Here is a 25,297-nt window from a genome sequence, read left to right as displayed (position 1 = left end):
CCCCCCACTGGCTATTTCCTGATGGCCTCTGCAGGGGGCAAGGTGCTGAGGGCAGAGAGGTACCCCTGGAGCTTTCCGAGCCCCACAGCCCTTCCGCCCTGCCAGCAGCCCCCCAGGAACCAGTGTGGTCAGCCAGGAGGCCTTGTGACCACTCGGCAGAGCCCTGGTTGCTTCCTTCCCACCCTGCACCCCACCCCGGAGCCTCCCACAGCTCTGAAAGCAGCCCAGGCTCATGGAGCTTCTAGTCGTTTCTGCAGCCCACCACTCCGGATGCAGAGAAAAACGCCAAAGGGGAAAACCAACAGCCTTAGCAACGTGGTGCTGGTGTGGGAAGAAGGCAGAGGCACTCATGGAGACAGCCTCTGTGCCAGGCGCCCCCTGAGCCCCTCACCGGGCAGCAGCTATGGGCCCCAGGGCTGCATGGATGAGTCTGGGGGGTGGAGAACCGAGGGGAAGAGGCCTGGCATGGGGACTTGGAAGTGGGACCCCTCAGGAGTCTCCTCCCTTCTCCGGCTGTTAAGCTCTCCATAGCTGGCAGGTGACACGAGCGTGCTGGCCTCTGAGAGGACTGAGGGGGGAGGATGGGGGCACCAGCCCAGCCCAAAGCCCATGTGGACGGGGCAATGATGAACCACAGCAAGAGTTCCAGGGGGTGACATAAATATATTCTGGAAGCTGCCTGTGTACTCTGGGGTAAAGAACCAGCACAGAGGGTACCACCCCAGGCCACCCACCTCCACCCCTATCTCTCCATAAGCCCACCCCACCCCCTTCTGTCTCTTTTTAGGCCAAGGGTCAAGAGAGGTCTCCAGGGAGATAAGGGGGGGGACACGTCAGGGGCCAGGTGGCAGCAGCAGGAGTGGCAGCATTGTGCTGAGGGACAGGAGACTGTTATCTCCAGCCTGGCGCCTCAGGGCCTTCCTCCGCGGCTGTGAGAACGGGGGGTGCGGGAGCGAGTGTCCAGAAAACACAAGAGACTAGAACCAGGATCCGGGGAGGTGCAGGTAACCCCCCCCACACACACTCCCTACTCCACCCTTCCCTGTCCATCCCAGACCTACTCAACTCCCACAGCGCCTAAGAGAACGGGATGGCAGGAGGGGTGGGTGCCAGGGCCACGTGGGAGGGGAGGAGGGAGGGGGAGGAGGGGGTGGGAAGGCAGGAAGGAGAGGTGGCTGAAACCCCCACCCCCTGTCGCCGACAATCAGGAGGTGGGGTGGAGGAGGCAGCAGGCCAACAGAAGGCCAGGAGGACCAGGTAAGGGGCAGGCGCCCCAGGGCCCTTGCGGTCACTCCGGCCAGGCCGACCACTAGCAGCCCAGCAGCTCCACACGCAGGGTGATGCGGTTGTGCCAGGCGACGGGCAGGATGCGCACAAAGCGAGCCACGAAGGGCACCTCGAACATGTTCTTCTTGTGCGAGTTATTGTCCAAGTTGCCAGGGAAGATCTGGAGGCAGAGGGGGCGTCAGGAGGGCCCCAGGGCCAGCCCCCCGCCCCCGCCCTCAGAGCCTCCGGCCAGCCTCGAAGTGCACCCCTGGAGGGGTGACAGGTCAGCCGGCCGGACACTCACCCTGGTGTCGACGGCCCCCTGGTCCCTGTACTCGGCCCAGTTCGTGCTGTCGTTACTGTAGGCCACTTTGTAGGCTGCCACGTACTGGATGTGGCCAAAGTCTCGGGCCCCCTGCGTAATGACGCCGGTCACTCGCCTCTGGGAGCCCAGGTCAACCTACAGGGAAAATCAACCACGTTTTCTTTGTGTAGACCGTTCTCCGCAGTAAGGTGGGAAAGGCAGACAGGCCGGGGCACGACTTCTAGTTTGGGGGAAGCTACTGCCTTTGGCACAAGCTTCTCATCTATACAACGGACGTAAGTCACATCACCTACTTGGTCAGACTCTGTCACACACTTCACTGCAGTCAAGCTCGAGCGCAGAGCCAACCCGCAGCCAATCCCCACCCCACCCCCGGTATGATGAGAACAAGGACAGGAGAGACACTGGAGCGGCTCCTGAGGTGTCCTGCAGGGTGTCCGCAGCCTGGCATGAATCTCGAAGGAGTCCAAATGCAGGCAGCTCCTCACGGAACCCGGCTCCGCAGCCTAATGCCAACTGGCGGCCTCGAGACGAGCCTCCTGCCCCCAGTCCCTACCACCCTGGGGAGCCTGCCAGCTGCCCTGGACGGGCAGTCTCAAGACCCGGCTTGCACACCCGACTTTATGCCAACGAGCAGGTGGGGCCCCGGCAAATCCTCGCCCTGCCAACACGGTTCCCTCGTCTACAAGATCAGCAGACGCGCCGGTTTTCTGTGACTCTCCTGGTTCCCAATTTCATGAAATCCAAGGGTTGTCCCATGGTGTATTCTCAGACACCGGGCCAGCCTTGTCACCTTGTGGCAGCTGGTGGTCAGGGCTCGACCGCTACACACACACCCCACCCCTTTCTCCGCATGGGGCTTGGGGCCTTGTCTTGGTGGAAACAGCCCTGAGTTCCCCCACCCTCCCCCTCCCCAGTTGCAGAATCAGAAGGTGGGGCACGTGGGAGGAGAAAAAACAAAGCTGAAGAAGAACAAGGATTTTCATACACTCCCTGTTGGGGCACAGGAGCCCCAGCTGGGCGGAGGTCAAAGATCAGCAGCCCCGTGGCTCCCACCCAACCCCAGCCTCGCAGCCCCGCGTCCCGACCCACCTGCAGCCATTCAGAGGCATCATTGGTCTGGGCGGTCCAGGCGTTGAACTTGCCCTGCTTGTCCAGCCGCGCGTAGAAGGGATACCAGCTGAAGGCATTCAGGCCCCAAGTCCTGTAGATGCTGGAGGCCGTGATCTGCTTATCAGGGATGGTGCCGTCCTTCATGCCCAGGGGCTCAGCACACCCTGCCAGCAAGGGGCTTCGTCACCGGGATCAGCACCCAACCTCCCAAAAGCATGAGCATGAGGCGACTACGGGGAGGAGCCGTGCATCCTGCCCAGCCCCAGGCATCCTCTTGGACAGACAGAAGCCCCTGCTGCCTTTTAGAGCCAACTGTTGTGCTTTCTCTCTGCCCACCTCACCTACTCCTCCCCTAGGCCAGCTGCCCTCCATCCCCACCCCCACCCTGACTTGCCCTTCCCAGATCCCCCACCACCTGCCCCCTCTGCACAAGGGCAGGCCCTGCCACCATGTCCCCAACGCCTTTCGGGCCTGATTCACGAGACACCTCCTCCAAGAAGCCTACCCTGACCACCTCACTTGGGCGGGCCTTGGGCCTCCACGGGACTCAGCACTTCTCTCTCACTCCTGTGGTCCAGCTGCTAACTAACAAGGCTGAGGCCTGTGATCTTAGCCAAGAACATCAGGAACAAGCATCCCATTGACCCAGCGCTCACTTCTGCCATTTCATCTACCACAAGGAACCTGAAAGCCGTTATCAGTAACTCCATTCTGTGCGTGAGGAAACCGGCTGAGACACAGTAGGCCTTGTGCCCAAGTCCCTCTCTCACTCACACACACACACACACACACACACACTCACACTCACACTCTCCCTCCCTCCCCCACCCCCAATCACCACACCAGGCTGTGACATCATCACCACCACCAACGCCCCTTCCCAGAGCCATGCAGGCCTGCCTGCTGGTAACCGGGGATGAAGGGGACAACACGGCTGCCGTCCAGCAGGTGGAAATGGGAGAAGTTAGGACCCCCGGGGGGCTCGGGGCTCCGTCTCCTTGCCCAGAAGCCCCTCCCACGGAGTCCACCAGGGGGCCTTCACACTCAACACTGGCCACTCGGGGTGCTGTCACTCGGGCCGGGCAGCTGGCCAGGGCTCTGCGTGGGCCTGCCCACTCAGCGGTGTGCCCAGCGGTTCTGCAACCCCGCCTGCAGGGGGAGATAAAACTCCCAGGAGAACGATGCATGTGTCCCCCACCTGGAAGAATCCTCACTCGGCACTTGGGGGTGGGGGAAGCAGGGGTGGAAAGCCATGCCTTCAGCTGGGAGCAGGCTGGGGTATACGGAGTTTTACATTGCCGTCTCCCCAGACGCCTGCACTCTAGCCACTGAAGACCGCTGCCTCCCAGCCAGACCGATGTCTGCCAGATGTCTGCTACTCGCACCACCCCGTGATGTCCAGCGTGAGGTCAGCCCCACGCTCCTCCCACAGAGAAAGGCTACTGGGCTGGGGAGCGGGTCGTTCCCAGGCAGGCTCAGGCCCGGGGCAGCTTTGCAGAGGGTGCCATGTTGGCATCCTAGGCTCAAGGGGGAGCCCTCTACAGATCCACTGCTTCCCCACAGTTCGTGCCCCCTCACTCCTAGGCCTCCTGACGAAGTCAGACAGCCTTCCAGGGAAAATGCCAGTCGGAGGGCCACTGAGCCAAAGGCCAGGACTCTCTGCTCCATCCCTCACTCTGGGAAGGACCCCATGGACGAGTGCTTCTCATAGACCAACCAAGGATCTTGTTAAAATGAAGATTCTGCTTCCATAGGTGCAGGATGGGGCTGGAGCCCGCGGTCCTACAAGCTCCTAGGTGATGCTTATACTACTGGGTCCTCGGAGCTCACGTTGAGTAGACGGCTGTAACCTGCTCAACCCAGCGAGTCTCCCACCCTGATCCAAGCCACCCTATCTTCCCACAGACTTCCCTCACCCACGATGGCCCTCTGCCCCCATTCTCCCCACACAGCCTAAGGGATCCCTTCTAGACACACTCTAATCATGTCCTATTAGCACTCCCCCAACCCCCATATGGCTGCCCCTTGTTCTGAGAATAAAGATCTGAATCCTTAAAATGACCCATATAGCCCAACTCATCTGGCTCCATCCACCTCTCCAGCCTCCTCATCCAGCAAGCTGCCCCTCACTCTCTAGGCTCCAGCCCCACTGGCCTGCCTTCCTTCTATCCTTCGGCATGCCCCAGGGCCTTTGCACTTGCCAGCTCCTCACCTGCCTGAAATGCTCTTTCCAAGTTCTTCATGCGGCTTGCTCTGTCATTCAAGCCTCCACTCAAAAGCCATCCCAACAGGGGAGTCCTCAAACTCAGACCTCAGCACCACTCATGTGCACACATGTACACACACACACACACACACACACACACAAGCACGCACACACCAACACTCTCACCACCCAGCTGGAATGCAGACTAGGGAAAGGAGAAGATCTTGAGGAAAGCAGACGGGACAGTTTCCACAACTTGCCAGGTTCTCCCTCTTTTGGCCTAGGAGGGAGCCAGCTGGGATAGGACCATGAACCATGCAGGCAACTTAAACAGGCAAAGGCTGCAGAGTCCCCAGACCTGTCCTGTACCAACAGCCTAAACTGCCTTTTAGCAGAAGGCAGTCTTTAACTCCCCATTTAAACAGTAAGGCCCAAAAAGGCAATGACTCTGGGAGAGGGAATGCAATGACTTAAATTTATACTTTAAAAGGGCGGGTCTCAAGTAAGACAGGAAAGGCAGAGAGCCACCTCTCCCCCCTCTGCAGCTCTGCCTAGTGAGCCCTGCAGTTCCATCAGTAGCCGGCAGGTGGCGCTGTGGCTGCAAAGACTGGGAACTACCCAGCCCTCAGAGAGCCCGGGGCTGAGGCACTGTCTCAGCCTGACCTGCCCAGGGATGACTTTTTCCTGGCTCATCAGAAACCTATCTTTTTCTCGTGTCTCCCATCACTCCATCTGGGACTCTCTCTAGAAAGGGCAGCAGAAAGGGACCAGCTCCAGCCCCAGGACTCTAGAAGTCCCCATGTTTGTCTTGAATGAGTTACAGTAGGTTTGTTGGGGGGTGGGGGGGGGAAGCACTAAGTGGGTGGGTGTCAAAAGCCCAAGGATCTAGAGCAAGTTTTAATACCTACCAGCTTGTGTGCACTTGATAAATAATTTATCGGGGCCTCCCTTTCCATATTCATTCCCTCGTTCATTAAATGTTTATTGAACATCTACAATCCAGGCACCGTTCTAGGCACTGGGACTACAGCCGTGAACAAAACTCCCTGACCTCATGGAGCTGACATCTGCAAAACAGAACTCATGCTACGTGATCTAGAAGCTCAAGAAACCAATCAGAGTAACAGAAAATAGCTCGACAACTGAAGGGGTGTCTTTTTTATTTTTTTTTTCTCCCACCAACCGAAATGCCAAGGGTTGGCAGACCGCAAACACAGAGGCAAGCGCCCTGAGGGCCAGGTGACCCCTCCCGTGAGCATCTCCTGTGGGCGCCCAGGTCCCCCACCTTGCTGCCGTGCCAGCCAGCTCAGCCTGGCTGAGAAGGAAGCGGGCGGGGAAGCCCACTTCTTAGCACTGACCGCAGCCCCCGTACTCACCATTCAGCTCACAGCCAAGGAGCTCGAAGCGGAGGGTGCAGCCGCGGTGGCAGACGATGGGCACCAGCCGCACGTACTGCACCTCCAGAGGGAAGTCAAACAAGTTGACCTTCAGGCCACTGTTGTCCATGTTACCCACAAACATCTAGGGGGAAAGCAGATTGGAAGAATGGGTAAGTGTGGGCAGTCCAGCTTCCCGGCGTTGCCTCACCTCCCCCGTCAGGCCTGGGAGGCAGAGATGAGCTCAGCAGAGCCAGCAGGGGTCAGTTCTTCCTCTGGCCACCCACAGCCCTCAACACAGTTTTCTCTTCTCACACCTTTCTTGGTCATCATGGGGCCTGGGCATAAACCCCTGTGTTGCACACAGGGTCACCTATCACCTACAGGGTGCCTCTGCAAATTAGGAAAAGGCACTCCTTTCTCAAGACCCTTTATCATACTAATTTCCCCACAAGCAGAAGTACACAAACCTAAGATGTCTACATCATGCATGCTGCTCACTTACTAATGACATCCTTGAGCAGTATACAACCTGCACAACTGTACATGGTAGCCCTGAAGGCTCAGAATGCATCCGACCTCCACCACTACAGCCACCGTCAACAGGTCATTGAACCTTTCAGAGTCTCCTTTTTCTCATCTATAAAGTAGGAGCTATCACCTGTAACCACAGAACATGGGCATAACGTGGGTTTCCCAATTTCTGGGAACCAAGAGGCAACTGATGACCCACCACATGGCTAATCATCCAGCGTACACACCCTCACTCCACTGGGAGCCCTCGAATAGCTCTGGAGCCCCACGGGGTGTGGACCACAGTCCCTTAGAGCCCTCACCTTGTCTCCCATGCCCTCTGTACTCTGGATGAACTGGAACTTGCGTCCGCTGACACTGTAGGCCACCTTGAAGGTCTTCAGGTACTCGGCACTGCCTGCGCGGCTGGCGCCCTGTGTTACCACGCCCGTCACCCGCATCTTCCGCATCAGGTTCACCTGGACCCCAGGCAGGGAGCACAGTACCCTTATCTCTCGGGTCCTTTAGACTCTTTCCACTCCCCCTACCCAGAAAGGATGGGGCTTTCTCATCGGGGCCTCTCAGAGCTTTGGGTCCAGTGCTCAGGGAAGCACACGAAGAGGGACGAGGCCCCCAAAGGCTTCATCCAGGGCAAACAGCCCCTCCACAACCTGGGGTCTGCTCCTCATCCGGCCCCCCGCTCCAGCACACCCCTCCCCACGCCCCCCCCCCCCATCGCAAGGCTGCCCTCCACTTACAGATACTTTCACCTGTGGGAACCCACGAACTTGCTACCTGGACCTCAGTTATGACCCCCCAAATGCAGGCGTACTAGCCTCGCCTTGTCCCCTCCCGTCACTCCGCCCACCCCAGAGCCACTCTTTCCGTACCTGGATCCAGGGGTTCTTATCATAGTTGCTGGCTGTCCAGGCATTGACGATGCCCGTGCGGTGCAGGCGCGCCAGCTCTGGGGCCCAGCGCTGCAAACCCATGAAGCCCAAGTGCACAGACGAGGCAGAGATCTGCGAGTCGGAAATGGCACCCGTCTCCATGCCCAGCGGCATGGCGCAGGCTGCAGGCGGGGGACAGGGGGAGGTGGCAGTCAGGTGGCCACCCGAGCACGCGGGCCCCGGAGCCCCAGAAAATAACACCGTGTGGCTTCTGCCGAGACCCAGAGCAGAGACCAGCAAAGGACTCTCGGGGCCCAAGAAAAGGTGCATGGTGAGGAAGGGGGGGTTCTGGACAGCCAGGGGTCTGGGACCCAGGGCTGCCTGAAGGTTCCAGGCCAGGCCGGCACTCGTGGCATCGCTGGGACAGGCAGCCAGCAGTGGTAGACGGTCTTGTTTTCAGAGGGCGTCGAGCAGCCATTATTCTCGTGGGAACAGGGGCAGGGACCGGATGGCCGGAGGGAATTCCAGTGTGGCCTGATCCCCAGTGTCCCCAGCCCACCAGGAGGACCACCACATCCAGCCCAACCCCTGGCTTCCCCAGGATGGCTCTGGGAGAAGGGGCACCCAGCTGGCATCGAACAGTACTTGTACTGGACATAAAGCAGTAAGCAAGTCATGGGGTGCCTGGGGGGCTCAGGCAGTTAAGCATCTGCCTTTAGCTCAGGTCATGATCTCAGGGTCCTGGGATGAAGCCCACGTCAGTCAGGGTCCCTGCTCAGTGGGGAGTCTGCTTCTCCCTCTCCCTCTGCCCCTTCCCCCTGCTTGATGTCTCTTCTCTCTCTCAAATACGTAAAATTGTAAAAAAAAAAAAAAAAAAAAAAACTGCTTGGATTTTCTACAGTCCCACTGGTAGGACTTTTCCGGGTATGGCGTGAATGCCATCCCTATTTCTCTCATACCGTTTGCCCCTTCCAACTATTGGTCTTAAACCAGCCATTTGCCAAGTTGCCCCTGGCCAAGGGCCATCACCTTCACCATTACCCCAGGCATGTGGTCCCAGGGGGCCGGGCCCCTCTCGTCCCCCAGAGATCCCCCAAGCAGAGAAGCCAGGGACGGATCTATTCTGGCCGCAACAGCCCACGTTCCTGCTGAGCTCGGTACGAGGACCGTCTCGCCGAGAAAGTGCAGCCACGCAGCCAAGATCAGCACAGGCCAGGATTAGCAACCAGTTCCTCACACCTCACATGTCTACACTCTAAGGGACCCCACCGTGCATTCTTTGGGCCTGTGGGCTCCTTGCGGGCTCCAAGGACACACACCACCTAACAAACAAGGAGGGGCTGCAGGGGTCCCTCTGGGGGCTCCCCCGCCTTTGCAGCTGCCTCCTGCCTTCTGCCCCGGGAGCTGCCACATCCAACCTGGGGTAGACCCCAGGCCGCAAAGGGTAGGTGGGTAATTCCAACCCAGGCACACCCATGGTTACCTTGGCTCCCAGCACAGTAATTAGTGGGTACACCTGGCCCCACCCTGGGCTGTCTGCCTTAGTGACCCCCCCAACTACACACACACACACACACACACACACACACACACACACAGACACGCACACATTCCTCCAACCAGGATCTCAACAAACACTGGCCTCAGCCCCGAGCCCAAGGGACAGGCCCTCCAAGGTGCTCTCCCCCATCCCCCAGCGCCCACCCAGCTGGCCCAGCACCCCCTCCTGCTTCTGCAGATCAGCAAACCTCAGCATCCCCACATCTGCCCGTAGGGGAACCACCTGCCCCTGCCCAAGATTCTTAGTGGCAGACCCACTCACTAGGCCAAAGACACTGGACACCCCGGAGATGCGGACTCAGCCGCCCGCCCACAGCAGGCGAAGGCGAGTCACAGATTGGTGGGAGGGACTCCAGCTGGGCCAGGAGGGAGGACAGCGTGGACAGTCACCGCCAGCGCTGGAGGCTGGGCACCCACCCAGGGCCATTCTGTGGCTGAGTGGATAACCAGCAGGCCAGGCAGGTCAGCCCCTCTGCACACGCCGGGCCTCCAACCGCCTGACCGTGAGGGGACGGCTCGGCCTGCCCAGGCCTCTCCCTCCTCCCTGAGCTCTGTGACGAGGCCGCAGTCAAACTTGGGCCAGGAACTGTCAGACTGCAAGGCCCCAGCCTTACTGTCGGACCTCCTGGGCCCTAAGATGAAGAATGTGTTTGTTTCCCCATCTCGGGAGAAAACGCTCAGGATTTAACCCTAACGCCCTGTGTCTGGTTCATGGTGACCCAGGCAGCAGCACTCCCCATGACCTCTGGGGTCACCACCACCCTTCACTCCCCTGCGGGGACATCAGGCCTGGCTTGCAGTCTGAGGACAGAAGGCCAAGCAGGAATTAGTCTAGGACGACAGAAGCACCAACTGAGGCTCTGTCCCCACTCCATCTACCAGAGGCGGCCCCGAGGCAGGGAATGAGGCCAGCACGTGGCCTGGGCTGCTCAGGGCCCCCCCAGTCAGAGCAGGCACCCCAGATACTCACTGGTCTCACAGTGGACACCTGTATAGCCATGAGGGCACTTGCAGACGTACTGGGTGAAGACGTCCCCTCTGTGCGAGTCGTCAACCACCTGGCATTCGGCATCATTACGGCAGGGGTTTGGAAAACAAGGACCTGGGAATGGAGAGGCAGGGAAGGTGGGCAGGGGATCAGGAAGGAGCCGGGGATAGAGACAGGCAGCAGCATATGTCCCAGAGGACCCTCCACACAAACTCGGCCCCCTGCCCGCCTCCCCCTGCCATCCCCTCCCTCTCTCCCCTCTGCCTGAGAGGAGCCTGGGCCAGCCTGGAGCCATGAAGGATCAGGTGTAGGCGAATCAGTCCCAGTGAGGGAAGCACCGGCTTCCCAAGTGGCATGGGGAGTTTCCAGGGAAATGCTGGCAGACCAACGGGAGAGGAGCTGGGGACCACTGCCCACCGGGACGAACTGGGCCCAGCAGCCGGGCTGCGCGAGGAGCTGGGTGTGGCACGGGAGGTGGGACCCGGGGCAGGTACCTTTCTCAGTCTCATTGCAGATCAGGCCCGTGAAGCCTTCGGGGCAGAGGCAGTAGAAGGGGGTGTTGTCCTGGCCCAATAAGCAGGTCCCACCATTCAGGCACTGGCTAGAGTCACAGAAGTCACCTGCAATGTCACCAGCTCCGACTGAAGAATAGCAAGTCTTTCAGTCAACACGGGGGGGGGGGGGGGGTGTGTGACTGCTATGTGCATGCTGGGTCACCGAGACAGGGAAACCAGGTGCGGTCCAGGCCTTGAGAAGCCAAAGGAAAGCCAAGTGGCCAATGGGTAACGAAGAGGCATCGCCAGCTCTGCGAGAAGCCTGCTGGAAGGGCCACTGGAGGTATGGTTTCTGCCAGAGTTGGAAGTTTCGCAGAGGGGCCAGGTGAGCTGGGTCTAAGAGATGGAGCGGAGTGTGCCCAAACCGGTCGTGAGGAAAGAATGTTCTAAAGAAGGGCAGAAGCACCGGGCCATGGGAAGCTGGAGAACCAAAAGACAGCAGAAAGGGTAGGTAGGGGCCAGACCCGCAGGGACCTTAGGAATGACAAGCTCAGACCTTCCATCCTGCAGACGGGGAGCCCTTAACCTTCCTTCAGCTGCCCACCGCTGTCTACCGGGGAAAAAAAACAAAATCAAAAACATCAGGGATTCTCTCTCAAGCGTGAGGTAGGAGTGGGGAAGCCATTTCCCATTCTGGGAAGGAGAATATGGAGAAAAGGCCATCTGCAGAGCTGTGGATGGGCTCCCCTGGGGCCGGGAGGTGTCCTGGGGGCTACACAAAGATCCCTAGGCTCCCAGGTGGGAATGTGACAGGAGTGGCTCAGGTGAGAGGCTGCCATGGGCCTCCTGGTGAGAGAGGAATTCAGGTGAAGAGGTGAGGAGGAAGGCAGATTTGAGGAACCCTGCAGAGGGAGGAGGACAGCTGGAGAGGAGCGCACCGCTTCTGGTTGGGGGCCTGGGGGACAGATGTGAGCCATCAGTGCAGCCCACCAGGACGGCCAGGCGCATGGGGGATCTTCTAGCTGACCTGACCTTCGCATCCCAGAAGGGCCTACCCCATCATGTGGGGTAAGACAGGAGAAATGGCCTTTCCTCCCCATAGGGTCATGCCACCTCAGGCTGGGGCGGGGGTGGGGGGGCACCCTCCTGAAATCCCAAAGCTCCAGAGAGCTGGGCCCGGCTCCGGAGAAGGAACAGAGGGAACAGGGAACACCGTTAATGAACACTGGAGCACTAAGAGGGCCACCTCGGCCGCGCCTGGGAGCTTAAGGCGTCTCCCAATGAGCTATTAGTCATTGGCTTTAAATAGCAGGTTAATCCCCTCCCCTGACCTGGCAGGCTGCGGGCACTGCCACAGACAGAGGCTTGGGAATGGCCAGAGTCCTGGGCTCCTGTCCCAACAAAATCCAACTCCACTTCTCCCCAACCAACCGCACCCTCTCTCCATTCTTCTCCAGGGCAAAGCGGTCCACTGGGGGGAAAAAGTAAAGTGAAAGGTGGCTCCTACCCTCACGCACAGGTCTTAGGCTGACTCACTTGCGCAGAAGCCATGGTACTTCCCCTTTCCCGGAAAAGCCAGATCACCCTCTACAAAACTACCTTGGCGATTTCAGAGTCCTGCCTTTTGGGTGATTTCTCCAGGAACATTTAGCCAGGGCTCAGGTTGTGGGAACAGAGAGGAGTGGAAAGCGGCTTTGAAGCCCCAGCTGGGTCTCAGGGTCGCTGGACAGCCACCAGCTCCGAGTTCCCAAGCGAGCGGGAGCTTGGAGGGCCCTTGAGGTTCTGGCTCGAGGCCTGGGGGTCAGACTGTCACAGGAAGACAGCGCCGGGGCTCAGCTTTGGACCCCCCCCCCCCGCGTTGCTTGCTTGGAGAAAATGAAGGAGGGGGTGCCCGAAGCGCGCCGATCATGGGCACCTCTTCCCAGCCCTGGCGGCAACTGACTGTGTGGGCCCCACGGTGAAGAAACGGGGCATCCCCAGGACCAGCCCGCCGGAGGCCCAGCTGTGCGCGGGAGGCCGCCTCGGCGGGGGAGGAGGAGAAAGGAAGATAGAGCGGCACGCCAAGGCCGCGGGAGGGAGTCGGAAGCCACTAGCCCAGAAGGCAGCCCTCTCCAAGTCCCTCCCCAAGCTCTTGACCCCCCTCCTGGGCCCCACCCAGAGCCCCATCCCCTTCCTCCGCCTTCCCGGCCCTCGCTCATCCCACCAGACACCTACAAGCGGGGATGCAAAACTCCAATGAACACACCAGCCGCCGGAGCTGGCGAGGGGGAGTAGCCAGGGAAAGTTGGCTGGACAAGGCTTATCAGTACAAGAGTCCTAGAAACTTCCAGGTGGAAGACGAGCCAGAGTCGGGCACAGTTCAATGGCCTCATTTTACAGATGGGAAAAGAGAGGCCCGACACAGCAGATTCCTTTGTTATGGGTAAGCCCCATCCCTGGGGGCAGCTGGGCTGTCACCCGGTGTCCCGAGTCCCCGCCCCACTCTCAAGCCTCTTTCACTGCCCAGAACGCCCGGGCGCAGAGCCCGCAGGAGAGGCCGAGCGCATCCCCGCGTGCAGCCGGGGCGCAGCCGGAGAAGTAGCCCCTCCGCACTGCCCCGGCTCTTTGCCCAAGTTTGTAAACAGTGGAGGTGGAGGGAGGGCGCCGCAGCGAACTTCCGAGCGGCGCGGAGAGGAGGGGCGAGGGCCAGAGGGCGGCGCGATCGACTCACCGGAGGCGGCGAAGACTCCCGAGGCGCAGAGGAGCGCGCCGCAGAGCGCGGCCAGCAGGCGGGGGCCAGGCATGCCGTGGGGACGCGGGCGCGGGAGCGGGCGCTTCGGCCGTGGACGCCGCGGGGCTCTCACTCCTGCTCCTGGACGGGAATAAATCAGGCAGCGCAGCACCGCCCAGGCCCGCGTGCTCCGCCCAGGCCCTCGGGAGGCGGACCCGGGGCGGGGCTCCGCGGCCGGCCCGGGAAGTGGGGGGACACCGAGGGGTCCGCGCCCCCGCCTCCCGCCGCGGCCACGCCCGGCGCCCCGCGGGGAGCGGATGGCCAGGGCCCGAGTCTTGAGTCGCCTAGACCGGGAAGGGCTCGGGAGGAGTTGTTTGGTGTTTCGGGGTTTTTTTAAATTTTAGATTTAAGATGCTTAGCCCTTACCCATAATGAGAAAAATGCAAATTAAAAAGTTGAGTGAGTGCCAGGTTTCACTTATCAGATTGGCAAGTGTCGAATTATGAGCGCACTCTTAATGCGAGGCTGTGGGGAGCAGGCCCAAGCATGCACTGTTGGAGGGAGTCTAAATTGGTTCCACTTCTCCGGAGAGCTACTTGGTAACACCTACCAAAGTGACCGGTGCCGAGACCCTAAGACCTAGTAGCCATTGCGCTTACCATTGCCTCCATCCAAATTCACGGTGTAAAATGACATACATACAAAGATGTCCTAGCCTATCATAGCAGCGTCATTTGAAATGATAAAAGACTAAAAAGGGAACCAACAAACTTTTTCTATAAAGGGTCAGATGGAAACTATTTTAGGTTTAGCAGGTTATACGGTCTCCAGGGTAGCTATTCATTTCTGCCCTTGTAGCGGGAAAGCAGCTATAGACAGTCTCCCAAGAAATGAGCATAGTGGTTGCCTAAGGGAAGGAAACCAGGGGGCCAGGGGGCCAGGGGGCCAGGGTGGGGAGAGACTTGCTGGTCACCTTGACTTTTATCTAAGTGACTCTTTTTTTTTATCATCTCTTTCTCTCTCAAATAAAATCTTTAAAGAAAAAAATAACTTCATTTATAATAGCATCAAAAAGAATAAAATACTTCGGAATAAATTTAACTGAAGTGCAAGACTTGTACACTTACAAAACATCACTGAAAGAAATTAAAGACCTAAATAAATGGAAAGTCATCCTTGTTCATGGATACTGAAGACTTATCTTGTTAAAATGGCAATAATCCCCAAAGTGATATAAGTTTAGCCCAATCCCTATCAAAATTTCAGTTGTCATTTTTTGGAAGTTAAGCTGATCCTAGAATTAATATGGAAATGGATGGAATCCAGAATGTCTGAAGCAGTCTTGTAGGGAAAAAGAAAGTTGGAAGACTTATATTTTCCAGTTTCAAAACGTACTACAGAGCTACATTGATCAAGACTGTATGGTACCGGCGTAAGGATAGACCTATGGATCAATGGAATATAACTAAGAATCCAAAGTAAATCCATACATCGTTGGTCAATTGATTTTCAACAAAAGTGCCAAGACAATTCAGTGGGGAAAGAGCAATTTTTTTCAACAAATTATACTAGAATGACTGGAGAAACACAAAAGAATAAATTTGGACTCCCAGATCACACTTTATATAAAAATTAACTCAAAATAGATCAAAAACCTAAATATGAGAGCTAAAAGTATAAAACTCTTGGAAGAGAACGGGTATAAATCATCATGACCTTGGATTGGGCATGTTGTCTTAGACCGGACCCCAAACACACAACCAACCAAAGGAAAGAGTAGATTAATTGAACTGTATCAAAATTTAAAATGTTTATGAAAAAGGCAAGACAGCCCACAAAATGAGAGGCAATATTTACAAATCATGTGTCTGATTAGGGTCTAATATCCAGAATATTAGAATATTAATAACTCATAACTCAACAACAAAGGACAGCCCAATTTTAAAATGGGCAAAGAATCTGGAGAGATCTTTCTCCAAAGAAGATATACAAATAGCCAAAAGCGCATGAAAAGATGCGTAACATTATTAGTCATCAGGAAGATGGAAATCAAAACCACATGAGATATCAGTTCACACACCCACTAGGATGGCTATCCTCAAAAAAAAAAAAATCATAACAAGTGCTAGTGAGGATGTAGAAAAATTGGAACCTTCACACGTTACTGATGGGATTGTAAAATGGTGCAGACACTGAAAACCAGTTTGGCAGCTCCTCGAAAGTTTAAGCAGAGTTTTAGCATATGACCCAGCAATTCTACTCCTAGATATACACCCAAGAAAACTGAAAGCATATGTCCATACAAAAGCTGACACATGAATGTTCCTAACAGCATTGATAGCCCGCGACTGGAAACCACCCAAATGTCCATCAGCTGATGGAGGGATAAACCAAGTAGTATATCCGTCCAACGGACTATGCTTCAGCCGTACAAATAAGCGAAGATCTAACGCTTGCTACAGCACAGCTGAACCTTGAAAACGTGATGCGAGGTGGAAGAAGCCAGACGCCCAAGGCCATGATTCCATTTACATGAAATGTCCAGAATAGGGAAATCCATAAAGACAGTAAGTCGATGAGTGGCTGCCAGGGGCTGGGGTGAGGGCAGAATAACAAGTCACGGTTCATGGGTATGGGATTTCTTTTGGAGGTGATGAAGATGTCCTGAAATTTAACGTTGATGATGGTTGCATAACTTTGTGAGTATGCTAAAAGCGATGGAACATTCTAAAAGGTTGGGTTTTATGTTGTGTGAATCATATCTCGATAAAAAAAGAATACAACTCTTCAGAACTCTGTCTCAAATCAGTAAGTCACTCAACAAACATTTACTGAGCAGTAACTGTGGTGAGCATTGGCCGGAACCCCTCACTGCACATTAGCATCACTTGGGAAGATTTTTATAAAAATACAGATGACCAGGATGCATTCCAAAGCAAATAAATCTCAATCCCTGTGGAGCCTAGGAATGAGTATTTTTTTAAATCTCTCCAGGTGAGCCTAATGTGAAACTAAGAAGAGAACCACTGGCTAGACTCACTGAGGAAAAAGACAAAAAACCTTGGCCTTGGGACCACGAGCTGATGGGGGGGGTGGAGTTAACAGATGAAGGAAGGATAGGGAAGGAGGGGATTTTCTTGTATGATCTGACCCTTGTAGAGTTCCGTGGGCTAGTAGCTCTGTGGCCTGAACACTATTCTTACCCACTACTAGTGCAACACTTTTCTTACCCCAGTATAGTGCAAGATTTGGTAGGATTTTCTAACAAGCATCCTACCAGAATCATCGAAACAGGTAGTCCACTTAAAAGCTTCAGAATTTTGTTCATATAAATGATAGGAAACCAGGTATGCTTTTCTTTTTTAGTTACTCATACCCCTACAGAATCAGAGAACATACTCTGTCTTCCAGAAACTTAACAAAATCCATTACACTGACAAAACTCGAAGTTGATGGGGCTGTGGGGAAATAAACATTTACCCCTAACTGGTGGAGCTACAAGTTGATTCAGTGTCTGAATCACAGTCTGACTGTAGCAAGACCTACAAAACTTGACCTTGCATTCTGCTTTGGGCCAATGCACTGGAAGGAAATTACCCAAATAAAAAGCAATGTACAAAGATGCTCATGGTACCACTATTCATGGTTCTGAAAAACTGATGACAGTCCGAACTGATAACAGTCCAGAATGCCCAGAGGGGAAGAGCTAAAAAAATGTGCTAGACAAAGCACAGGGTAGTTTTAACGCGTGAAAAGGAGGCGTAAGTTTGCAGGTGAAAGAATGTGCATTGGCCAAGCAGGATGCCCGTCCACGGCGACAACAATCGAAAGAGAATTGAGTCAGAAACGGACAAAAAAATGTCTAATCCTATGATTCCACTTGCATGAGGTTATCTAAAGTAGTCAAATTCATAGAGGGGCACATGGCTGGCTCCGTCGAAGGAGCGTGCAACTCTTGATCTTGGGGTTGTGGGTTCGAGCCCCACGTTGGAGGTACAGATTTATTTTTTTTTTAAGATTTTATTTATTTGACGAGAGAGAGCACAAGCAGGGGGAGCAGCAGGCAGAGGGACAGGGAGAAGCAGACTCCCTACTGAGTAAGGAGCCCAATTCGGGGCTTGATCCCAGGACCCTGGGATCATGAGCTGAGCCGAAGGCAGATGCATCACTGACTAAGTCACTCAGGCACCCCTAAAATTAAGAAAAAATAAAGTAGTCAAATTTATAGAAAGAAAAACCAGCATGGTGGTTGCCAGGGGCTGGGGGGGAGGGGAGCTGCTCTTTAAGGGTACAGGTTTCAGTTCTGCGAGACTAGGAAGTTCTGGAGCTCGTGCTTCTCCACAGCGCAAACATAATTAACCCTGCTTAGATGATTTAGATGGTAAATTGTATTTGTGCTTTTTACCACAATGAAAACAAAGTAATTAATTTTAAAAGAGAGAGAGCAAGAGTCTGGGCACCTGACTGGAGCATGTGACTCTTGATCTTGGGGTCATGAGTTCAAGCCTATGCTGGGGGTAGAGTGTCCATAAATAAATGAATGAATGAATAAAATTAAATTTAAAGAGAGAATTGAATTATTATTTTATTCCACCAACCCCAAGCCAAGCACTATTTGAGCCACTAAGGGAACAGCAGTCCACAGGGGCCTTATATAGGTAAGAAAAGAAGATCATTACTATGATGTGACATGTCAAGCACGCCTCAATTTATTCTTTTATTTATTTAAGTCCTCTCTGCACCCAGGGGGTGGGGCTCAAACTCACGACCCCCAGATCCAGAGCCACACGCTCTCCTGACGGAGCCAGCCAAATGCCCCACATACACCTCAATTTAAAACGAGAGAATAGAGAAGCTATTTCAGGCGCTAGCAAGTGCTCCAGGGACGACAGGACAGGATTGTACGACCTAACACTGAGGAGAGAAGGGAGCCCAGTCTAGGTTGGTGACTAGCAAAGCCTCATCTGAAAGGGTCACGCTCGCCCTGAGACCCTGAACGGTGAGAAGCCAGCCTTACAAGGATCTGAGGAGGCAAATGTTCTGAGAAAGGAACAGAACGGAGAGCTCAGAAAACTGACCAACACCAACAAAGTCCACTGAGTTTGGACAAAGGAGCCATGCAATACGGTGGAGAATGAATCTTCGTGACAGATGGTGCTGGAACAGCTGTCTGTCCATACATCACAAAATTAAAGTCAAAAACAAACTTCACCCCTTGTACAAACTTTAACCCAAAATGGATCATAGGCCTAAAGGTAAAACCCAAAACTATAAAACTTCTGGAAGAAAACAGAAGAAAATCTGCATGATCTTTGGTTTGGGGATGAGTTTTACATGCACACAAGACCAAAAGCAGAATCCACGAGAGAAAAATCTATATAAATTGGACTTTATCAAAAAGTTGACAGTTTGCTCTATGAAAGATACCCCTAAGAGAATTAACAGATAAGCCGCCAACTGATAGAAAATATTTACAAATCACAAATCTAATAAAGAACATGTATCCAGAATAAGGAAAGAAATCTTAAAAACTCAAGGATAAGAAAACACGCAACCCAATTTTTAAAACGGACGAAAGATCTAAACAGGCAAAAAAAAAAAAAAAAAAAAGACCTCTGGATGACAAATAAGCCTATGAAGACATGCTCAACGTAATTTTCCATTAAGGAAATAAAAATGCAAACAACTATTAAATATAAATATAATAGAAAATGTAAAATATAAACTGCCTACCTATTGGAATGGCTAAGATCCAGAAGCCCTGACCACGCGGAAGGCTGACGGTGACGCAGAGCCCCGGGAACGCCCCTCCGTTGCTCATGAGGAATGCACCGTGGTGCCCCTACTTTGGAAGACAGGTGGACAGTTTCTTATAAAATTAAACATAGACTTGCCATATGACCCCGAAGCAATCGCACTCCTCGGTCATCTACCTCGGCGAATTAAAACTTGGGGTAACACAGAAACCTATTTGCTGAAAACCAGTGCTCACCACAGCTTCGTTCACCGTCACCAAAAACTGGACGCAAGCACGTTGTCTTTCAGCAGGTGAATGGATGAACTGCGGAACACCCGCACGGCGGGATACTGTTCTGTGATAGAAAGACTGAGCTACTGATTCACACAACAACGTGAATAAATCTTAAATGCGTTTTGCCAGGTGGGAGAACACAGATCAAAAGAGCTACGCGTTACACGTTGTGTGATTGTATTCACAGGACATTCTGGGGAAAGCAAAAGGGGGGGGGAGGGGGCAAAAAACCAGACGAGTGGTTGACCGGGGCTGGGGCAAGGGGAAGTGGTTAATTGCAGAGGGGAGGCCTGGGGGAATTTAGGGGATGGGATTATACGGCGGGATCCTGGAAAGGTAGCTGCAGAGCCGTAAGCAACTGCCAAATGCAGAGACCTTGACCGCCCAAAGATGGAGCTTGAACCTATGCACGTTTAAAAAAATCATCCAGGGGCGCCTGGGTGGCACAGCGGTTAAGCGTCTGCCTTCGGCTCAGGGTGTGATCCTGGCGTTCTGGGATCGAGCCCCACATCAGGCTCCTCTGCTATGAGCCTGCTTCTTCCTCTCCCACTCCCCCTGCTTGTGTTCCCTCTCTCGCTGGCTGTCTCTATCTGTCGAATAAATAAATAAAATCTTAAAAAAATAAATAAAATAAAAAAATAAAAAAATCATCCAGAGGGGCGCCTGGGTGGCTCAGTCAGTTAAGGGTCTGCCTTCGCCTGGGGTCCTGACTGAGCCCGCATCCGGCTCCCAGCTCAGCGAGGAGTCTGATTCTCCCTGTCCCTCTGCCTGCCGCTCTCCTTGCCTGTGCTCTCTCCCTCTCTCTCTGTCAAATAAATAAATAAAATCTTTTTAAAAAATCATCCAGAATGTTGGAAGAGTCCAGACTGTGACAAAAGAATCTAAATGTATAAATAACTTCACTGTAAGCAGTGGGGGGTGGGGGGGGTGCTGGGGTGTGGCGGAACGGGTGTGGAGAGGAATTGACCTAAATAACTTTGGGAAAGTGTTTTAACCAGAAACCATAAGGCTAAAGACAAAAGGAACTGTGCGTGCCGCTGAACCCCCGAGGCAGCGCATTTGCTCCTCCCGGGGATATGGGTTAACAATTCTGAAATTGCTTGTGCCCGTGTCCTGGGCCGAGACAAGGACGTGGCTGGTGGGTGGGAGGCGTCGGGATTCTCACTGTCAGAGAGGGAAGTCAGAGGGAAGCAAGGAGCAAGGCTGGAACAAAGCACACGGTCCTGGGTTTGTCAGAGACGTCACTACACGTTCCTGCTTAACTTCATTTAGATACAGATGACAGGTGCAGAGATAACTACAGAGACGTGTGTGTATATATGTGCATACACACAGGTTAGAATGCGTGTGCATGTTGCCCAGCTCTGTCTGCTGACAGGGACTAGAAGCCGTGACAGCCCAGTGCTCAGACCTCGGTCTGTATTACATGTTTCCAATGAAAGGAGTTGGGGCTCCTTGGAGAAATGGCCAATTCTAGGGCTAGGGCAGAGAGAACGCAAGATGAACCGGGGGCCTCCAGAAAATGCTTTAAAAAACGAAAGGATGAGGGCATGTGGAACAGATAAAAACCTAAGCTAGAAGAGTTCCCAGTACCTGAAACGGGAAAAAGGTAAGCAACAAAATAAATAAGGTGCTATTGGACTATAAGCCGAAGTACGAAAGAAATATCCATGGGTCCATACAAATGAATGAATGAATGAATGAACAAACAAATACAGAAAAATTGCGAATAATCTACGTAGCTACTCCCTCCTCTAGCAAATAGAGCTTCCTGACCCTCCCCTCACTTTGAGCATGGACTGAGCACGGACTTGTTTCCAAAGTACCGGAAGGATGGGAAGAGAAGTAACCTCTCAGTGGAACGATGTTTCAGAGAAGGTACCTTCTTCTCCTTCTCCTTTCCCCCAGTGATCAAGGTCAACAGCATCAGCGATAAGTCCTGTGGATGGCATTGCCCCAAATGATAGGATGAGCTGTTGGATATTTACCTCGGATTTGCTAGAACACAAGGCGTGCATGTACTCAGCTACAGTAGACCCTATGTGGCTAACCCCTCCGAGAGATTTCATGTACTTGCTTTTGCACATAGACTAAAGGCCAGAAGATGGAATGCTGAGAAAAAGAAACCAAACACAATAGAGCACATGTGCTGTAATTGTCCATATACAAAGACAAAAGTAACCAATGCCTTAGAAGTCGAATAGTGGTTACTCTGGCTGGAGGGCTAGGGACTGGTAGAGGGCCTCCCGGGACTGGAAATGTTCTGTATCTTGCTCTGGTGGCTAGCTACACAGCTGTGTGCACTATGTGACAATGCCTCAGGTGTGTGTTTTGAATATATGTTGTGCTTTGGGAAAACTTTACATTAAAGAAAATTCTATTGAAGGACTTTAGGAAGAAGAGCGCCATTGTTTTTAAAGGTTGACTCTGGCTGCTCTGTGGAGAACGGGTTGTAGAGAAACAAGAGAGAGACGCAGAGACTGGCTAGAAGGCTAGGGCCGTGGTCCAGGGGAGGGACGGTGGGGGCTGGGAGCTGGGCGATGGTGAGTGGTGGGGGGAGTTGTCAAGGAAAGGGTAAGTACTGGAAGGATTTTGGAAGTGGAGTCGACAAGACTTGCAGATAGACAGGTTGTATGGGGTTAGGCAAGAGAGGGGTCAAGGATGACACCCAGGCTCTGGCCTGAGCAGCTAAGTGGATGGCGGCGACTTTTTTATTGAAACAAATTGCCTGTCACTCATCTAACCTCATCCACACCAGCGAGGCTCCTTATCTCCAGGCCTGGGCACAGCGCCCAGCAATAGGAAAGGAAGCACCCCTAAAATATTTATGGAATGAATGACATGACTCCCCCCTTTGGGCAGAACCAGATCCAGGGTGTGGGAGGTGACGGCAAAAAGCAGATCATATATGAGAGAAGGAGTGCTTTAGTCACGGGATTAACGGGGACAGAACAGGGAATATGGTCAACGATATTGTAATGATGTGTGATGACAGAAAGGGACTGCGCTTGTGGGGAGCACGGCATAACGTCGTGAGAAGTGGACTCACTATGTTGTACCCTAACACTGATGTACCATCGGGTGTCAACTATACTCAAATAAAAATATATTTTTAAAAAAGAGTGAGAGAAAGCAGTGCTCCCCAGTGATGGCGGCTATGTATGCAATGGGGGATGGACTCCCCTCGTGGGTGGTGGGCTCCCTGTGCCGGAAGGGACGGAAGCAAAAGGCACGTGTTAGGAGGACAGTGCAGGAGAGGGACAGTGAGGACAGGTGCCCTCAGAGGTCTACACCACCTCCAGGATGCTGGTTTGTGATGACCCTCCCAGTGCACAGGAGGCCGGGGTGCCGGGCCCGGCCCCTCCTCCTCTGCTTTCCAGCATTGGTGAACGCAGGAGTCACGTGGGCTTGAGCAGAGCCTCGGGGCGGCCCCACACTCCCACCCTCCAAGTGCACACCCCCTTTCCCAAACCAGATGCTCTGAACACACATCATGATCTGTGAGCAAACATCCCAGCCCAGGGACCAAACAACTCCCTTTTGTTTCCAAGCCAGAGACCAAGGGCCAGGGGCCAGTGCTGGCGAATAAATATGCTTTCAGTTAAAAAACGTAAAAGTGTTTTCTCAGTGAAACCGAAGGGGTGGGCCAGATTCTGAGGTTCCTTTATGTGATTTTCCATACTTCGGCTGGGGCTTCAGTTCACTGCTGTCCTCGCGGATTTCTCTGGAGACTCCCTCCACCCTGACGAATCTCCCCTCCTCTGAACACAGGAAGCTGTGGACACTCAGAACCAGCCAAGATCTATTCATAGGGGAGCAGCGCCCTGAGATGTCTCCTCACCTGGATCGTCTGCTCCTCTGAGACAGACAGCCGGGGCTTGTACAGAAAGATCTAGACCCGGCACCTGGATTCAAGCCCCAGCTTCACATCTTACCTGCCTGGTGATCTTCCCCAAGCGGCTACTCGGCACGTTTATTTTCTTCATGTGAAGTTCGTCTCCTTGCCTCCTTTCCAGGAGGTCAGTGACCTGAGGGACCGTTGCCTCCCGGGCCCAGAGAGGTCCTAGGCGTCTTCATCTGCCGGGGAACATGTCCACATCTGGGTTGGGTTTTGGCCTGCAGAGTCGAAAGCGTGTGGAAGAAATGCTTTAGAAAAATCTATTTTTATAGGGCTCTGCTCAAAGCCTTTCTACTTGGGCCGGCTGGACATCTGGACAACCCATCTCATGAATGAGACCAGAGCGAGGCTATTTCCGGAAGAACATCAAGTTCTTCCCTGGAAATTGTTAAAAAACAAAATTAACCCGAATAAATTTGAAGTTCTGATGGGCTTTATTAAATGATTGTGAATCGGGCAGCATTCCACCTAGTTAGTAGAAAGGAGCTCTGTCAAGCTACAGAGAAGGAAAGATTTTTAAAGGCAGAGAGGGAGCAGGAAAAAAGGAAATTATTAGCAAGGAATGAACTGTTTTAAGCAAGGTTGTCCTCCTCAGAAAGGATCTATCAGTAAATTTCCTAGTGCTGACCGGGAAATTCCATGTTGGCTGGTTAAAGGTTACATTCCTGGGAGGGTTGAAAGTGTGATTAGATTACATAATAAGTCTTGGTTTACTGATGTGAGGCCTTAACATAAGTGACTCCATTTTGGGCCTAGGGTTTTCCTTTGAACAAAATCAAACCCAAGGAGGGCTGGAGGCAGAGTCCCCGATTGGGCAGGACTGAGGGGCTGATCAGCAAACCTTAGGCCCAGGAGGGTTTATCACTGGCTAATCCCCCCCACCTACCCAAAACCCAATCTCCCCCAATCTCCTCCCCCAGCTGGAAGGGCTTCTCTTTAGGGATCTGGTAACCTTGTCTAAGCACAGATCACTGACCTGTTTGGGAACTGGTTGTCTTCCTTCTCTCACTATTAGCCCCCTCCTTTTGAGCCAGCAGCCCTGCTTGTCAGACACTCTTTCTGCCATTTCTCCCGAGAAAATGTCAACCCTCTCAATGAACTGAGTGGCAGACTTAAAATTTCTGACTTCTTGTTCCAAACCTACTGCTCTGTGGCTCCGGCCTCCAAGCCTCCTGAGTCCCAGCAGATAGCAGATGAACGTCCATGAAGCTACCAGGTAACCAAGTTGGTCAACCCAGCCTTTGATAAAGTTCAGCTATGCCACTGAGCCTGGAGGGAGCTCAGCTTGGCCGTATGGGGCAACCTCTTCACCAGAAAGGGGAATAAGGACTTCATTTCCTGCCCTAATCCCTGGGCCATATACTTAGGCCTCAGGCGACAGCCTCCCTACCCAAGCCTTACTGTGCTCGTTCATTCATTCAAAAATATTTATCGAGCAAGTGCCAAGTTGTAGGGTGTGAGAACCCACTCAGAACCCCAGAGTTGATGTAAAGAACGTTTAATTTTAATTCTAATTTTAATTTACTTTTCTCAAGTAAACTTGACGCCCAGTGCTTCCTCAAACTCACAACCCTGAGATCAAGAGTTGCGTGTTCCACTGACTGAGCCAACCAGGTGCCCCAAGAATATTTTAAGCTGAAGACATTTGAGATTCAACAGATGAAGGAAAAAGCCTTGTGGAAGCTTCCATATTTGACTAAGACTACTAAGAAATAAGGATTGCCATAAGTTCCTTCTTTGGGGCAGATCTTCTCCCAGGAAAGAGTAAACCGACCATAAGTTCCCTCTCTGGAGGAGCTTTATGGCCCCAAAGAAGACAGAAAGACCACTCATACCTTTATAGACAAACATTATCACAAACATTCTTATGTCCCCTTTATTGTCCTAAAGAAACTTCTTCCCATAGGAGCCTTTTCCCCTACTAAAT

At 53.4% G+C, this 25,297-nt stretch overlaps 1 protein-coding gene across 2 annotated transcripts; it reads right to left on the bottom strand.

Annotated features, from left to right (window-relative positions):
• Positions 1 to 643: 643 nt before the first annotated feature.
• MFGE8 (milk fat globule EGF and factor V/VIII domain containing) lies at positions 644 to 23,611 on the bottom strand. Of its 2 annotated transcripts, none has more exons than XM_045813105.2 (10): positions 23,408 to 23,611; positions 13,442 to 13,582; positions 10,732 to 10,878; positions 10,220 to 10,351; positions 7,690 to 7,871; positions 7,123 to 7,278; positions 6,287 to 6,431; positions 2,684 to 2,868; positions 1,571 to 1,726; positions 644 to 1,447 (listed from the first exon to the last, which is right to left on the bottom strand). In XM_045813105.2, exons 2-10 carry the CDS (start codon positions 13,512 to 13,514, stop codon positions 1,310 to 1,312), a joined length of 1,314 nt encoding a protein of 437 aa, XP_045669061.1. In that variant the 5' UTR covers positions 13,515 to 13,582; positions 23,408 to 23,611; the 3' UTR covers positions 644 to 1,309. The 2 variants fall into 2 exon arrangements, with proteins under 2 accessions (XP_045669061.1, XP_045669062.1); XM_045813106.2 differs by having other exon boundaries at positions 10,732 to 10,857; positions 23,408 to 23,610.
• Between the last annotated feature and the right edge of the window lie 1,686 nt (positions 23,612 to 25,297).

This window comes from Ursus americanus, chromosome 28 (genome assembly GCF_024610735.1).
Source record: "Ursus americanus isolate L20-20 chromosome 28, mUrsAme1.1.p, whole genome shotgun sequence".
Taxonomy (NCBI): domain Eukaryota; kingdom Metazoa; phylum Chordata; class Mammalia; order Carnivora; family Ursidae; genus Ursus; species Ursus americanus.
The sequence above is the reverse complement of the archived record's forward strand: the minus strand, read 5'-3'. Positions and strand labels throughout refer to the sequence as shown.